Genomic DNA, 16,854 nt, shown 5'->3' with positions numbered 1-16,854 from the left:
GTGCACACTAAACCAACACCCCCCCCCCCCCCCACATATAAACTTCTGTATGAGGTTTAAATGTGTATGTATATTGTCCTCCACAATTTCCCTGTCTGGATAAGTCTCACTGTGCGGTTAGGTCCAGTGTAATTTGAGGGAATTATCACACCTTAGAGTGACAGGAAGGCTTGTGGAGGAGACACAGAGATGAGGGAACCATCACACCTAAATAAGAGGAGATACAGAGATGAGGGAACCATCACCCCTGAATAAGAGTGACAGGAAGGGGTTTGGAGGAGATACAGAGATGAGGGAACCATCACCCCTGAATAAGAGTGACAGGAAGGGGTTTGGAGGAGATACAGAGATGAGGGAACTATCACCCCTGAATAAGAGTGACCGGAAGGGGTTTAGAGGAGATACAGAGATGAGGGAATTATCACACCTGAATAAGAGTGACAGGAAGGGGTTTGGAGGAGACACAGAGATCAGGGAGCCATTACACCTGAATAAAAGTGACAGGAAGGGGTTTGGATGAGATACAGAGATGAGGGAACCATCACACCAGAATAAGAGTGACAGGAAGGGGTTTGGAGGAGACACAGAGATGAGGGAGCCATCACACCTGAATAAGAGTGACAGGAAGGGGTTTGGAGGAGACACAGAGATGAGGGAACATCACACCTAAATAAGAGGAGATACAGAGATGAGGGAACCATCACACCTGAATAAGAGTGACAGGAAGGGGTTTGGAGGAGATACAGAGATGAGAGAACCATCACCCCTGAATAAGAGTGACCGGAAGGGGTTTAGAGGTGACACAGAGATGAGGGAATCATCACACCTGAATAAGAGTGACAGGATGGCTTGTGGAGGAGACACAGAGATGAGGGAACCATCACACCTTAATAAGAGGAGATACAGAGATGAGGGAACCATCACACCTGAATAAGAGTGACAGGAAGGGGTTTGGAGGAGACACAGAGATCAGGGAGCCATCACACCTGAATAAAAGTGACAGGAAGGGGTTTGGATGAGATACAGAGATGAGGGAACCATCACACCAGAATAAGAGTGACAGGAAGGGGTTTGGAGGAGACACAGAGATGAGGGAGCCATCACACCTGAATAAGAGTGACAGGAAGGGGTTTGGAGGAGACACAGAGATGAGGGAACATCACACCTAAATAAGAGGAGATACAGAGATGAGGGAACCATCACACCTGAATAAGAGTGACAGGAAGGGGTTTGGAGGAGATACAGAGATGAGAGAACCATCACCCCTGAATAAGAGTGACCGGAAGGGGTTTAGAGGAGACACAGAGATGAGGGAATCATCACACCTGAATAAGAGTGACAGGAAGGGGTTTGGAGGAGACACAGAGATGAGGGAACCATCACACCTGAATAAGAGTGACAGGACGGCTTGTGGAGGAGACACAGAGATGAGGGAACCATCACACCTGAATAAGAGTGACAGGACGGCTTGTGGAGGAGACACAGAGATGAGGGAACCATCACCCCTGAATAAGAGTGACAGGAAGGGGTTTGGAGGAGATACAGAGATGAGGGAACCATCACACCTGAATAAGAGTGACAGGAAGGGGTTTGGAGGAGACACAGAGATGAGCGAACCATCACACCTGAATAAGAGTGACAGGAAGGGGTTTGGAGGAGATACAGAGATGAGGGAACTATCACACCTGAATAAGAGTGACAGGAAGGGGTTTGGAGGAGATACAGAGATGAGGGAACCATCACACCTGAATAAGAGTGACAGGAAGGGGTTTGGAGGAGACACAGAGATGAGCGAACCATCACACCTGAATAAGAGTGACAGGAAGGGGTTTGGAGGAGATACAGAGATGAGGGAACTATCACACCTGAATAAGAGTGACAGGAAGGGGTTTGGAGGAGACATAGAGATGAGGGAACCATCATACCTGAATAAGAGTGACAGGAATGGGTTTGGAGGAGATACATAGATGAGGGAACTATCACACCTGAGTAAGAGTGACAGGAAGGGGTTTGCAGAAGACGCAGTTGCTGCAGATTGCCTGTTTCTCTAATGTATAGCCAGTTGCACATCAGTACTAGATGTGGTGGGGTGACATGTCACCGATGCACCATGATATTTAGGCTGGCTCCTGCCCATGTCCATAGGTCTTCCTAGTAACAATGACATGGTGTTGGGTGCTGGCCTAGTCACACAGAGACCATCCCACCATATCGTACCCTATGCTTGGTGTGGCTAAACACAAAGCAAGCTCTAAGCCAGTGATTCTTAAACTGTGGGTCCTAACCCCAAAGTGGGCGACCTTCTCAGCATGGGGTCATGACTCCATGTTGCTGACCATCAGGCTGATGATTTTTCTAATCTCAGTCAGTGATTCAAGGAGTGTGAAACATCTGTTGAATTGTCTGTTATTTTAGGCTCCTCCCATCATTTTGTGCCCCCACAATGCTGCCATGTATGTGCTGTCTGCTGACTACACGTGTGATGTGATGTGATGACCTTCTGCAGTAACTTGCTGGGGTCCTGTCATTATTTTTATTGTCTGATGGGGTCCCAGAGCAAAATAGTTTGAGGACCCCTGCTCTAAGCCAATTGCAATCCATGCAGGGACTGTACCTCCCCGGCGGTGTGTCAGACCCTCCTGTATATCCAGGTCATTGTTTGTTTATTAATTGCATCATGTTCCCTCCTGGACCAGGATTTTTGCATCTCTTGTACTCACCCGTGTTCTGCTTGTAAATTTAGCAGTACCCCGAAGCCGCGGAAGGGGATGAAGGTTATTATTATGAATATCCATATTATGAAGATGAAAATGAAAAACCCGCAACCACCAAACCACCTGTTGCTGCAGTTGCTGAAGCTGTACGACCGCAGCCGGACTTTGAAGAGGTAACGCTAAGTAACATCACAATCTCACCCTCCGGCCGTTGTATAATATTCCAGGCTTTGGAATATGGGTGAGTCGGAGAATTAGGAGGGCTGAGATGTACACACACACTGTAGCGATGTAATCACAGATCTGTTTTATACTGCAAGTCACAAACGCAGCCGGCTTGGATCCGATCGAGTCGCTGTTTGTGCTTATTGATTATGCCAGCAATCACAGAAAAGGTGCGTACACACGTACAGATTGTTCTGTCTGATCTATCTAGTGGGAACAACCACCTGGAAATGTATCGAAACGTATGACAATCAAAAATTTCCACCCAAATGCAGGAAAACAAAAAAAATTGCTGTGATAAATTTGTTATATCAGAAGGATTTAAACAATTTGTCTGACTGATCACTGCCTGATTCAAGCGTTTGGGAACAATTTTTTGATTGTCATTTGCTCCCATACATTTCCAGGTTTTTGTTCCCACCAGACAGATCAAACTGAAAAATCTGTACGTGTGTACGCACCTTAAATGTTACACATAAGCAATATTGACCTTAATAATTCCTAGCGGTGTGTGACTCATTCACTATTGTGTAGTACCAGTGTCAGACTGGGGCATTTGATTCAATGGTAGGGCCCACTGAGGGGAGGCAGCAAGAAGCCGAAGAGGTGCGCCCAGCTGAATGAGGGGGGTGCGGCGGAATGCTTTGCAATACCAATATTATACAGAGAGTTGCAGTGACCGCCTGTATCACAGCACTAACAGCAGCGCAGTGTAATGCTGTGAGGGTCCTGTCTGGATGAGACACATCCAACTTCTCTTGTTAACAAACTGTTTTTGCCTGCCAGGAGGAAGCCCCAACAACCACTGAAGCCCCCGCTATTGTAACCACACAAGCTGCAAGAATAGAGGCCAGGGTGGAAGCCGAGGAGACGGTCACCACAGCGTATGAAGACTATAACTATGGCTTGTCTGAAGATTATTATACCCCACCGCCCTATGAAAACAACTACGAGACTGAAGATAGTGTCACCACTGATGAGGGTAGAGTCACCGTCGATGAGGATAGAGTCGCCATTGATGGGGACAGAACCACCATTTATGAGGATGGACCCACCATCGATGAAGCCTCTGTCCACAGAACCGGTGTCTTCGCCAGCACCAACGTCTCATCCAATGTAAGTTGCACGTTTACATACAAATAATACCGTAGAGGCGTATACCTCTTTACGATGTGTCATACTGTACCCCCCCCCTTGTCAAGGGTCCATCAACCAAAGCATCCTGACATCACCTAGCTTTCCCTCTTATGCAGCAGCAGGCAGCTAGAAGACAAGCAGGGCAGTATACAGTCCAGTCCGTCCTGGAATGGTTCATGTTGGGATATATACACAATCTATTATATGCCCACCCCACCCCTTCCACCCAGGGCCCCTCTCTAGTTCCCTGTCACCCCCGGGACTTAATCCAGTCCTTCTATTTGATTTCAGGGTACCTCCATTACCGTTACCGGAACCGGGAGCTCCAGCAGTAGAGGAACGGGAGCAAATGGGGATGAAGAATTTGAGGTGGAGACCATTGATAACTATGAGAACGTCTATCCTGACCTGACGTATGATGATTTGGAAGATTTGGACGACAACATAAAAGGCTCCGCCGCAGTCACCGGGGACGAATTTGAGGTATTCACAAATTTGGGGTTATTTTTTTGAATTTTTTAAAGTAATTCAGCTGCAAAACATTTTTTTGCAATTAAGAGTTACGCATCTGTTCCTACGCTATTGTTTCCATTGAGGTGCCGCAATTCCAATGTCAGTCAAATGCCTTTATTATGTAAGATCTCAGCAGTGACACCTGCAATCAGAAAGCAGTTACTGCACGTAAAACAGTGATTGATTTCTAAAGGGACCAATTGCTATATTATTTATTACCCAACCCAGCTAGATTATAGACTCCATTTAATGTTCAGCTGACTTTGCATTTGCCCGGTCCTTTCCGAACTACAAATCGCAGGAGCTAATTAGGGGCAAAGACTTTTAATTATACAGCCGTGATCTGTAAACTGCTGAGTTTTTTACATTACTGTGATTACGTGAACTGCTTAAAAAGTGTCATTATTAAATAAATTAAATATATGTAGACAAACTCAGTCATGTGATCAGTGGACGTGGAATCGGATGTGGACAGATAAACCCATGCGCTATAAGAAACCTTTAAATATTAATAATTAATATATTCTAATTAAATAATAATGAAATATTAATAATTACTATATAATACTACTAATGATATAGTGAAATTAGAAGCAGCAGAGCATAATGTTGAATCACAATAGTTACACAGGCGGGAGTTGTGTTTGCGTGCGTGCGTGCGTGCGTGTGCGTGTGTATGTGTGAGGAGAGGGGGTGCAGCCTGTATGCAAGAAAAGGCTTTTTTATTAAATACATTTTTTTTTATTGATATCAATTATTAAAAAAAGTAGGTTTTACACCCTGAATAAGAACTTTACAATGTAATGGAGGAATTCAATTCATCGCAGTAAATTTTCCCTGCGGAAATGGGCTTTTAGACAAGTTTTGTCCAATGTTTTTTTTGCGGGCGATTCAATTGTTCAAAGATTTTGAAAAAATCTTTTTCCGGTATAATTTATGTGCCGTTGCGTTAGACTCCCCAAAGCATCCATGATGAGCTCAAAGTATCCCTGCGTCTTGGCATCTTTGAAGTAACAGCAATTATCAGGGATTTGGCTCGGCAGGTGTAAAAAAAATCCCTGATAGTACTATCCGTGTAATTGAATTACCCCCAGGGAATCAATTTGTCCTGGAAATTTACCATGGCTAATTGAATCCCCCCCCCCAATGTCAGATAGTGTTTTATTTTATTTTTAATTAGCGATGTTTAAAAAAAAATAGTCTATCCCCTCCGATTTGAAAAAGTAAACATTTTCCAAACCCCCTCTGACGGTAAAGCTGGGTTGACACCTGTCCAGTCTTCCGCAGATCTGACGCCGGCTGTCCGACATTGGAATTTGTTCACTTCAGGAGTTTTCCATAACTGTGTTGTGACCTGGATCTGACACATATCGGAATGCTAGAAAACAAATTCTAGATAATTGGGAAGCTTCCAAGTTGCAGACATTTTGGGGGGTGTATTTTTTGTATAGCCTGCTGCATTTGTAGTTGCCACCTTTATCATTGTAATTAGAATGCTATGACTTGATTTGTCCTTAATCATTGTCCTTTATCATTGTGTTGCAGTTTGCTGGAGGTGCTCGGGGTGAGAAAGGGCAGAAGGGAGAACCTGCGATTATCGAGCCTGTAAGTTTTTGTTTTGTAATATATATATATATATATATATATATATATATATATATTTAATGACTTTATCGATTATTTCAGTCTGCATTCATTCTCTGAAGACTGACAGCCTTTAGCAGCGTTATACGGTCACTAGGTCGACATGCATGAAGGTCGACAGTCAAAAGGTCAACATGGGGTTTTTCAACTTTTCCATGGGGAACCGGCATGTGTCGACAACAGCTGGAGGGCCGACGGTTCCACAACAGCTGGAGGGCCGACGGTTCCCCATCCCTGCACTAAGGCGTGGAGGAGAATAAAATAGTGTGCCGAGCACTGTGACCCATGCCAGGGGACGTGGTGCTACGTTTCAGTGTCCATGTTGACGGTGTAAAAAAAAACGTGAAAAACCCCATGTCGACCTAATGCTTGTGTCAACCTAATGACACAGTCGAACTAACCCATGTCGCCCTTGTGGTGTCGACCTAATGCTTGTAGACCTAGTTGCTGTCTATCCAATGGTCCCATTCCTTAGCAGCCACATCCTCTGCTTTCCAAGGTGAAAGAAACAGGTGATATTACCTAGAGATAGGCTGTTCTACTGGCTGCCAGCTAAGGGGTGACATCCCCCCCTATTGGGGCATCTAGGTATTGCAGCTCTGCTCATAGGAAGAATCCTACATTCCTATTTTACATAATGGAATTCTGATAATGAGGACGCCTCCCAGATGCCTGAAAACCCCAAATAACACAAAAAGCAGGATAATTATTCTCCACATCCCCCAGATGTTTCCACTAGGAGTCAGCAAGCTTTCAGAGCAGGGTAACGCGCCAGTCTTGGCCTTTGTCGGATGAGACCAAGGGCAACCACAAACTTCCATCATAACCAGATTGTTTTATAGCAGGATATCTGTAAAACTCTGGAATGAGGCGACGACATGGGAAAATGTTGCGTCGTTGTCTTATTGATGTAAGCAGTCTATGAGAGAGTGCGCAGAACGGTTTGTCACATATTTATATAGGACGCAGAATGGCGCATCACATTCCGATAGTAAGCAGAATGGTACGTCACACGCTCAGAGCATAGTATGCTGTGCTGCAGCAGTATACAGGGTGCTTATGTATGTATATATATATATATATATATATATAGGGTTAATTTATCAATGAGGGATACAACTGAAAGATAACGCCTGTTGCTTATGATAAAGACACTCCAGTCAATCCGCTTCTAACTGTATTTTCAAATACATGACAGTTGGTAGCTGATTGGCTGATGCTCCATTTATCCATCTCCATTGGCAGTTTAATCCGGGATCCACTATGTACAAAGAGATCGTATACGGGACCTGATTCTGGTTCACTTGCGAAAGTAAATTCTCTCTCTCTCTAATGGACAAAACCATGCTGCACTGCAGGTGGGGCAGATGTAACATGCGCAGAGAGTTAAATTGGGTGTTATTTTGTTTCTGTGCCGGGTAAATACTGGCTGCTTTATTTTTACACTGCAATATAGATATCAGTTTGAAGTACAAACCCCATCCAAATCTAACTCTCTCTGCATGAGAAACTACTTTTCTCTGCATTACATCTGCCCCGCCTGCAGTGCAGTATGGTTTTGTCCATTAGCATTTGCTTTTGCAAGTGAACCAGAATCAGGGCCAAGGTGTAGTATTTTAATAAACCCTTTATCGGAACATATACAGTACTAAAACCTGCTCACAATGTTTAATAGATCACTAGATTTATCGTGTAGTCCCCAGCCCGCGGGAGAATAGGGACAGAAGGTGTCCGGACATCAGTGCGTTGTAGATGTTTAGTTATAGTATAGGAGTAACCTTGTATGTCTAGTTATTAGGAATCACCTCTGTCAATGGATTACAGCTGCTTGGAATGGCTCAGTATTTTCCCAGTGACAAATCTGGCTCCCCCAGGAACAGCTGATGATGGAGAGGGGAACACACAAACAGACTAAGCCCATGTTTGCCCTACCACCCACAGAGTCTGCCTGATACAGAAGGACCTTGTTTGGGAACTGGAGCGATAAAGTCGGAATGTTTTTGGGATTTCATTATGTTGCGCGGCACCGCGGACAAATATCTTCTCAGCAGATAAACGGGCAGAAAAAAAGATCCATTCAGAACCAGCCCGGGACAAACGCCACATTTCTTTATATAGCAAATCAGCCAACTTACCCGAAAGCCACCAATGCATCGTCTGATGGAAGTGGCAGAATGACCACTGTGTACATCCATCGCAATAGTTACATTCTCAGTACCTTATATATAACCTCTGCCTCCTACCTATGAGTAGAATATATTATATTACCATACAATACTCTGGAACCAGGCGGTCAGTAGAACCATAGGCCACAGGGATGATGAATTATTCAGAAATCAGCCCTTTATAATACGTGTCTGTACAGTAACAATGTGATATACCAGTCATTTACTACATGTCTCTAAGCTTTGTCTTGTACTGCTGGGGAGAGATACAGTGAATAGTGATAAAGTACCGATAGACCAACATCTGTCAAACACAACCTGTAACATGACAGTTATGAGCTGATTGTGATAATGTGGCTGGTACTTTATCACTGGCCAAATCAGCTGCAACTTGACAGTTAGGAGCTGATTGGCCGGTGATAAAGTACCAGCCACTTTAACACTTCACCGAACTGTCCATGATGCCCCCCCCCCCCCCCCCCTCCTCCCATCACCATCCCAGCACTCTTTACAGAAAACTGCTTTATTACTGTGGGGAAGAGAGGGCAAATAACATCCCTCTACTCTTGGTGAATGCTGATAAGGAGGAGAGAGCCCGTACGTTGCTGTAGGGTACACGTCAGGAAACTGCGGTACAGAGTGTTCCCTACAGAATTCTCTGTCCGGTCCTGCAGGGCGCGATAAATGTAATTATTCTGCAGTATGAGAACGCGGGCAGGTGGCGCAGGGCGATGTTATGGACGCGTATGTTAATATAACGTGTCACTGACGCATGTGTCTCTCCTCCCAGGGAATGCTGATTGAAGGCCCCCCCGGCACAGAGGGACCCGCTGTAAGTCTACCGCATTATTTTATTGCCACTGTGCAACATTAGTTAAATGATACTTTAATGATACTATTGCTATTGTGGTCAAGATGTGGGCCAGGTAAGTGGTTTCCCAGCCACAGGAACCTCCCCCCCTCCCTGCAGTTTCCTATGCACCTGTTGTCCTATCATCAGATATTTAGCTTAGTTGATAATCCGCCATTGTAGTAATTCGGCTTTCTTATCTTGCACCTTGCAGGGATACCCCGGGCCTCCTGGTACTTCTGGTCCTTCCGGTCCTTCTGGTGACCCCGGTGAAAGGGTAAGAACTATCTGCTTAATATATGTTATCTACCCCTTAAACACTAAACATATATACATATATAATTCCAATGCACTCACGGCTTGCAGTTCTCTTCATGTGGTGCTCCCATCAGGCACATTTAGGGTATATGGTCCAAATCTACGAATATATAGAATCGGGGCACTCACCAAACAGCCGTAAATAAATGCTTTACTTCCCATTTCCTCATGTCAAAGCACAGTAAGCCGACGTTTCGGACCCACCTCTGTGTGGGATTCAGAACGCCATGATTAAGGAACCAAGCTGGGTCCGAAACATCGGCTTACTGTGCTTTGACATGAGGAAATGGGAAGGAAAAATAAGCCGGGACTATATTATATAATTATATATTATACAAACAATAAATTCCCTACACACAAATTCCCTATCCTTTGTATTTAGGATAATGATGTATTACTTAAACTACACACCACTTAGGTTCCATTGTAAGTAATACATCATTATCCTGAATACAAAGGATACAATGTGTGTAGGGAATTTATTGTTTGTATAATATATACTTATATAATATAGTCCCCGATTTATTTTTACTTCCCATTTCCTCATGTCAAAGCACAGTAAGCCGACGTTTCGTCGAGATATTTTGTGATAAGTGCAGAGATATATGCTGGTGCAGTATGGTTAATAGCTTTATATGCGAGTAGAAGTGTTTTATATTGAATACGGTAAGATACAGGCAACCAATGGAGAGACTGGCAGAGCGGATCAGCAGACAATGAGCGTCTTGCTAGGAAGATCAGCCTAGCAGCAGCATTTAAAATGGATTGCAGTGGTGAGAGTCTGTTCTTGGGAAGACCAGTTGCCTAATTCCTGTTCTGATCACGGGACAGATTTGTTCTCAAAATGGGTAAAATCATGCTGCACCGCAGGTGGGGCTGATGTAACAGGTGCAGAAAGAGTTGGGGGGAGTTATTTTGTTTCTGTGCAGGGTAAATACTAGCTACTTTATTTTTACACTGCAATTTAGATTTCCGTTTGAACACACCCCACCCAAATCTAATTCTCTCTCTGCACATGTTACATCTGCCCCACCTGCAGTGCAGCATGGGTTTTCCCATTTTACAAACAAATTTGTCCTGTAATCAAGCCTGAATCAGGCCGTATATTCATGAGAATGCAGCCCAACAATTCCCAAAGAGGCACCGGCCTCACTGAGGCACCAAACATTGAGGCCTCTGCTCTGTGTAGACAACTGGGATCCTGAAATACAAATAATATTTTGCTCAAGTAGCAAAGGAGGGGGTGAGGGGGGTGTGTGGGTGTGTAAAATCCCCAGCTTTTGGACGCAGTCTATGATTTACAGTTTCACCAGCAATAACAGACAATTGTGCTAAAGATTTGAGTTGTGACAGCTGGCACCTCTGGCATAACCATGCAACCCCAGCTGGGCCTGGTCCGACAATGCATCCACCACGTCTAATGCTGCCCATACACTTGTGACATATTGCATGCAATCATTCGATTTCGACCACATCTGACCGATAAATCTAATGATTGTCTGCATTTTTAAGGGACCATTTGATGCGATGAGCGGGCACGCAGTTGAATGATGCGTCGATAGATCTTATGTGCTGCACATATCTGTTGAATTGCAGGAGCGATCGCATGTAGTTTTTAACCACATACGATCGCTTGAATGCAATTTGTTGGTGGGGGGGCGGAGGGAACACTTTTGGCGGAGAGCGGGCCGGAGGGAGCGCTGGCGGTGTGGAAGAGGATGACAGAGGAGTAGCGTAGCGCTAGCGGGGGTCAGCGGTGGCGGCAGAATTGTTTTAAACACTGGCCCTCAGAGGGCTGGCCAGTGTTTAAAACAATTCTGCTGCCACCGCTGACCCCCGCCGCCTGCTTCTGAAGATGCATCTCGGGTGCTAATAGGGGGCAAATTTTGCACCATAAGATGCGATCGGAGTCGATGGACATCGCACTTCGATGTTGCATCAAATACGATCGCATAAGTGCATGGGCAACATAAGGTTGGCCAAGGCCTGTAATTATTGTATGATTTTGCTGCCCCCATTGCAGGGTAGTGCTTCTGCATGTTGTGATGGCCTCTAACCTAGGCAATGAAATATCACGCTCTGTTTGAGGGTCAGGAAGGCAACCTGTGCGTCCCAATCACCCAGGCCCCGTAACCATTCCCCAGGGACAAATTCCGGCCATGTGGGGAGACTCCCCAGAGGCGCGCGGCAAAGAGAAATGACATCATACACCACTTCTTGTACATATGGTTCCCATTAGGGGGGGATAAGAACTTCTCGCAGGGTGTATGCTGCTTTCCAGCCCTGCACACTGTGGGAGCCAAGCCAAGGAGCCTGGGGGTGGGAGAGATGGAGATGGGACTAGGAATCCCTCCAAGTAACCTGCTCCTTCCCGGACTGATACATAGAGGCACCAACAGCGATATGCATGAATACTTTCATGTCCCTTTAACTAAAATGACTTTTTTGAACATCTATAATAAATTCCCCAAAGTGCCCTAAATAAAAAGAAAAAAAAAAACCTTTTCGATCTGGGGAACATATTTGACAATCTGGACTTTTTTTTAAATTTTAAACAGCTGTAACCTCTCTATAGGGAAACCAGGCCAGTGATTTCCATACTGCACACTGCCATCTAGTGGCCGAGATCCAGTAATGCGCCCATTCTTATGGTAATTACCGTTGCTGCATCAAAGCAACTTGTAACATTGTATCACTGTGCTCCATAATAGCCGGCTATATAAGGGGTTCAGTCCCCACTAAGCCCTTGTGACACAGGCATGGAGTTTTGTGACTTCTAATTGCATTATATTATACATCATGAGTTATGTTATCCCACTGTAGTTATTGGGAAGCGATGTAAGATCATCTAAACAAAAGTACGGTAGTTATTACAGGAGGCGAAATAGATAGAGATTAACGCATTTGAGGATTTTGCATACATTAAAAGGAAAGTATCAAGTAGTTTTGGGCTGCTGTATTTAAGCAGCTAATGAGGTTTAACATGAATATATTGAATTAAACATCAGTAAGTCCCTGCCCTTAGGGGGGGGAGCTGCTAAGCTGCTATCTCTGTGCCAAACCCTTACCCACAAGCTTTAGCAGTTACCATGCCAACAACCGATAACACGGTATGATGTCACTATGTGGCCGTGCATAGTGTCAACTCCAAAATATTACGCTGTCGACATGGTAATAATGGTAACATTGTTTAACGGTTAGCATTTAGGTTCAAGTTAGGGTTAGATGTCCACGCTGTGAACATGTTGACATTGTGAGTCTTGATATGTTCCAAGTAGACATGTGCAGTCAATGAACCATACATGTTGACACATGTTGGGCATTTTTACCTTACACAGGAATATTTTGCCTATATGTTTATGTACTCTGCAGTTGGCGCTGCGGATCCCTTGCGGCGCCCTATAAATAAAGGATGATAATAATAAAATATGTTTCTCTGAGACATTCCATGCCAATTGCCAAATCTATAAATGATGATGTAACAGTACATAATGATTGGGTTATACAAGTACTATACATGGCTCAGATTTCCGCGTAGCTTGCGTACAAGCTGAATTGCATTACTGAGACGCGTCTTTGGCTTATCTCTAACTGTGCACTGCTTATAGTAAGCAGCTGTGGGTAGTGCTGTCTCCAGCCTGTGCCCGGCCGATAATACATTTGCATGCATTACCCAGAATTCCCAGGGATATCTCCCTGTGTAATCTAGTAGTACACCTCTGGTAGAACACCGACACCTCCTCTGCTTCCCTACATCTCAGCTGTATCGTGTACTCAGCGCTGTGCTGCTTTATTGTTACCTGCTATGATCTGTTGTAGTTTTATGTTATGTTTAGCTCTTTGTGTCCCCTGTATTGTTGTAATGTGTGCGGCGCTGCTGACCACTTGTGGCGCCTTATAAATAAACCGTAATAATAATCGGTTGGCATGAGTACTTCACTTTTTTTTGAGTCTACATGTGCTGACAAGAGGTATTTAATACCCTACCATCCACTACGGCGTGGTGAGAGAATATAACAGTGTGCCGAGCGCAGCGAGCCACCATGTTCGAAGCACAAAGAGCCATGTAAGGGGACGCAGAATACCGACACTGTATACATGTCGACTATGTCGACAATCGGGTCAAAAATGTGAAAAACTCATGTCGACCTTTGACTGTCGACCTAATTGTCCACCTTAGCCACGTCTACCTATTTCAGCCCTGTCGACCTTCAGTGGTTGACCTAATGCATGTCGACATTCATTGAGTCAACCCTATGACCCACATAACCAAACACTTCCAGCCAAGAGACCTACTCCGGTGGTAGACCTGTAAGTAGAGCACCACAGAACTATATAGAGAGGGGAGGAAGCCCTGGGGGAATGTGACGGTACGCCTCACGTTACAGAGGAGATAACTTTGCCGTCTGTGCGCGGCCGCGGTTATTACACCAATAAACTGGTCTCCAAATTTGTTGCAATTCCGGCTCTTGTCAGCGCGCGTCGGCGGCTGATGCACAGATTGGCTGGAAGTGCTGCATTATGCATGGCAATGGCGAGGTTGCCATTATTTCCAGTATTACATTACTGAGATACAGTCGGACTGTGCTGGAGCCCATTATACTCTATAAAGCAGCTTAGCATCTAATAGGCCGTAATGGAATATAATGTGTTCCTGGGTAACGCGGAATGTGGAACCGGTGAATTGTGCTGTATGAGGATGCAGAGCTGTCCATTATTGTCCCCCAGGACTGTATCCGGCTGGCTGACACTCAAAGGGTCCACACGCACATTGGCAATGTGTCGACCTGGCAAAGGTCGACACGTGAACAGATCCACCTAAGTTTTTGTCAAATTTTTGTTTCCACATTTTGGGACTTTTTGATACTTTACCGTTTCAGTGGTAAAATGCTCCGAGCCCAGCGGCAGAGCAGCGATGCATCTGGCCCATGCGAGGGGACGCAGTACACTAATTGGGGGTCCACTTGCTCACGTGTCAGCATTGACAAAAAAAATAAAACCATGAAAAACTTATGTCAATCCTTTCATGTGTTGACATTTCCATGTGGACGAAATGACTGTCGACTTGGACATTGTCTGTGAGCTATTCCGCACCCCACGAGAACACAGGGAACTAAGGGCCTGATTCAGACTTGATCACCAAAGCCAAATCTTTCTCAAAATAGGCGAAACCTTGCTGCGCTGCAGGTGGGCAGATGTAACAGGTGCAGAGAGAGATTTGCGTGCGGCATGTTCAAACGGAAATCTAAATTGTGGTGTTAGAATAAAGCAGTCAGTATTTACCCTGCACAGAAACAATATGACTCGCCCAAATCTAACTCTCTCTGCACATGTTACATCTGACCCATCTGCAGCGCAGCATGGTTTAGTCCATTTGAGAAAGATTTAGCATTTGCGATCGACTCTGAATCAGGCCCTTAGTGCAGACTGTTGTGCATTAGTTCTTGCCTGGGTCCTGAATGTGCGTAAGAAGTGCTCCAATGCTGATGCAGCTGGTTTTCCGCGGTCTGTTGTGCGTCGTCTGTAACTGGAGAAGCAGAAGGGGCAAATATCGATCCCAAAGGCATTTACATGTCCGTGTATGACGCCTAGGGGGCGTATCTCTTGTGCGTACTGGAGTCTGTCCTAAAGATACATGGTGATGTCACCAGCTGTACTATATAGCTACTTCTGATTGGCTGTTAGCATATTGACCCCTTTATTCATTAAGGTTGTGGCTATATTATCACGAAACTGCACTTCCTGCAGAATGGACAATTCCACCATAGGTGTCTTAACACTGTATTTCTTCTCACCCACCAGGGACCCCCAGGACGAGCAGGACTTCCAGGAGCTGATGGGTTACCGGGTCCACCGGGCACTATGCTCATGCTACCAGTAAGTACAGTATATTTATATTTCAGTTTCTATAAACACCCAGTCTCCCCTGTACTGAGCCTGTAATCAGGAACCGTCATGTCACCCGCTAGTGGCTGCTCAGTGTGTATTCCACTGTAGCTGTAGGTGGGCTCTGATGCCTAGCTTATGCTCCTGCCAGATCCACAGAGACCATTGATAGATCCAAGGGTGGTGACACAGGGCTGTCCAAAATTAAAATAGCTGTAGTACCGTAGCAACTGCCACACCAACCACTATCAGACACCGCCGACTGCTAGTTGGTGTGGCATTACTGTTTGAATTTTAAACTGTGCTGCAAAACGCCGTCCTCATTTACAATGTAAATATACTGTTGGTAACTTGGAGGATGAGCATTAGTATAGTCCAATTCTTGGGTTTGCAAACAATCAATAATTGGCAGATGGAACAAAACCCCAAAGTTTCAGATGTGAGGTGCAAAGTTTAAAAGGGGCAGGTTTTGCTGCATAGGTAAAGGCGGGGAGTTCCAGAGGTCAGGAGCAGTTATAGAGAAAGGTGCAGAAAGAATGCGCTCTCCCAGGAACAAAGAAGCAATGATAAATGAGAGGATGCAAGAGGGAGTATATTATTTATTATTCATTTCATGAGATACAGTATAAAAAAAATGGGTTCAAAGAAAATGATAGCCGTCATTTTGTAAAAATACTGTCAGTAAAAGATGTTTATGGATAATTAACGCTTTTGTCAGACTCCTTATTTCATGAATGCAGCTCTGCTTATCACACTGGCTGCAGGAGCCCCAACCGTACAGTAATGCCTGTGCCACTAGGGGGAGCTGTGCGCAATCCCAGATTTGCTGTTGGATGATCGGATTTTAGTACCGCACAGGTTAAATGCGTCCTCATTAGGCGCTTTGTCTGTGGCACGTTGCCCTCTTACTGCAGCCGTCCTCGTGATATGTATGTGATTTATACATTATTCAATACACAGCAATTTCATGGAGTCTTGATAGGGCCTGTTAAGTAGAAATAAATCTCAGCCATAATAACAGCGAGGAGATTTTATTCCGTAGGACGCAGCACAAGGGAAGGGGAAGAAATAAAAATGTCCTATCTGTTTGTTTGTAGTCGACAAAATAGTGTTTTTACTGCATAGAATAAAATGCAGATGCAGCTTTGCAGTATGTTACCTGGTGTGTGGTGCCCGCTATACCAGGCCTAGGGTTATTCTGTGTACCGCCAACCTCTGGGACCAGTAAGAGTTTCCACCGTCAGCACCCGCATTTAAAGCTGGCCATACATCTACAGATCGATTGCCAGATTGGGCTGGTTGGAACAAAAAACTGGTAATATCTTAATGACAGTTTTTGGCAGTTTTCCAGCAATTCAAAGCAAATGGTCAACTGTCATTTGCTCTCATCTATTACCAGGAT

General features: G+C 44.8%; 1 protein-coding gene across 1 annotated transcript in view; it reads left to right on the top strand.

Moving 5' to 3' along the window:
- Nucleotides 1-16,854, top strand: part of LOC146036812 (collagen alpha-1(V) chain-like) — a 108,931-nt gene that overhangs the window by 89,838 nt on the left and 2,239 nt on the right. The window contains exons 6-12 of the mRNA XM_083160685.1: nt 2,744-2,887; nt 3,726-4,055; nt 4,368-4,559; nt 6,135-6,194; nt 9,189-9,230; nt 9,463-9,525; nt 15,369-15,443. Of these exons, the coding sequence (XP_083016811.1) occupies nt 2,744-2,887; nt 3,726-4,055; nt 4,368-4,559; nt 6,135-6,194; nt 9,189-9,230; nt 9,463-9,525; nt 15,369-15,443 (906 nt within the window). The remainder of the gene's footprint in view (nt 1-2,743; nt 2,888-3,725; nt 4,056-4,367; nt 4,560-6,134; nt 6,195-9,188; nt 9,231-9,462; nt 9,526-15,368; nt 15,444-16,854) is intronic.

Source organism: Crinia signifera, chromosome 9 (assembly GCF_055691185.1).
Source record: "Crinia signifera chromosome 9, ASM5569118v1, whole genome shotgun sequence".
Taxonomy (NCBI): domain Eukaryota; kingdom Metazoa; phylum Chordata; class Amphibia; order Anura; family Myobatrachidae; genus Crinia; species Crinia signifera.
The sequence above is the reverse complement of the archived record's forward strand: the minus strand, read 5'-3'. Positions and strand labels throughout refer to the sequence as shown.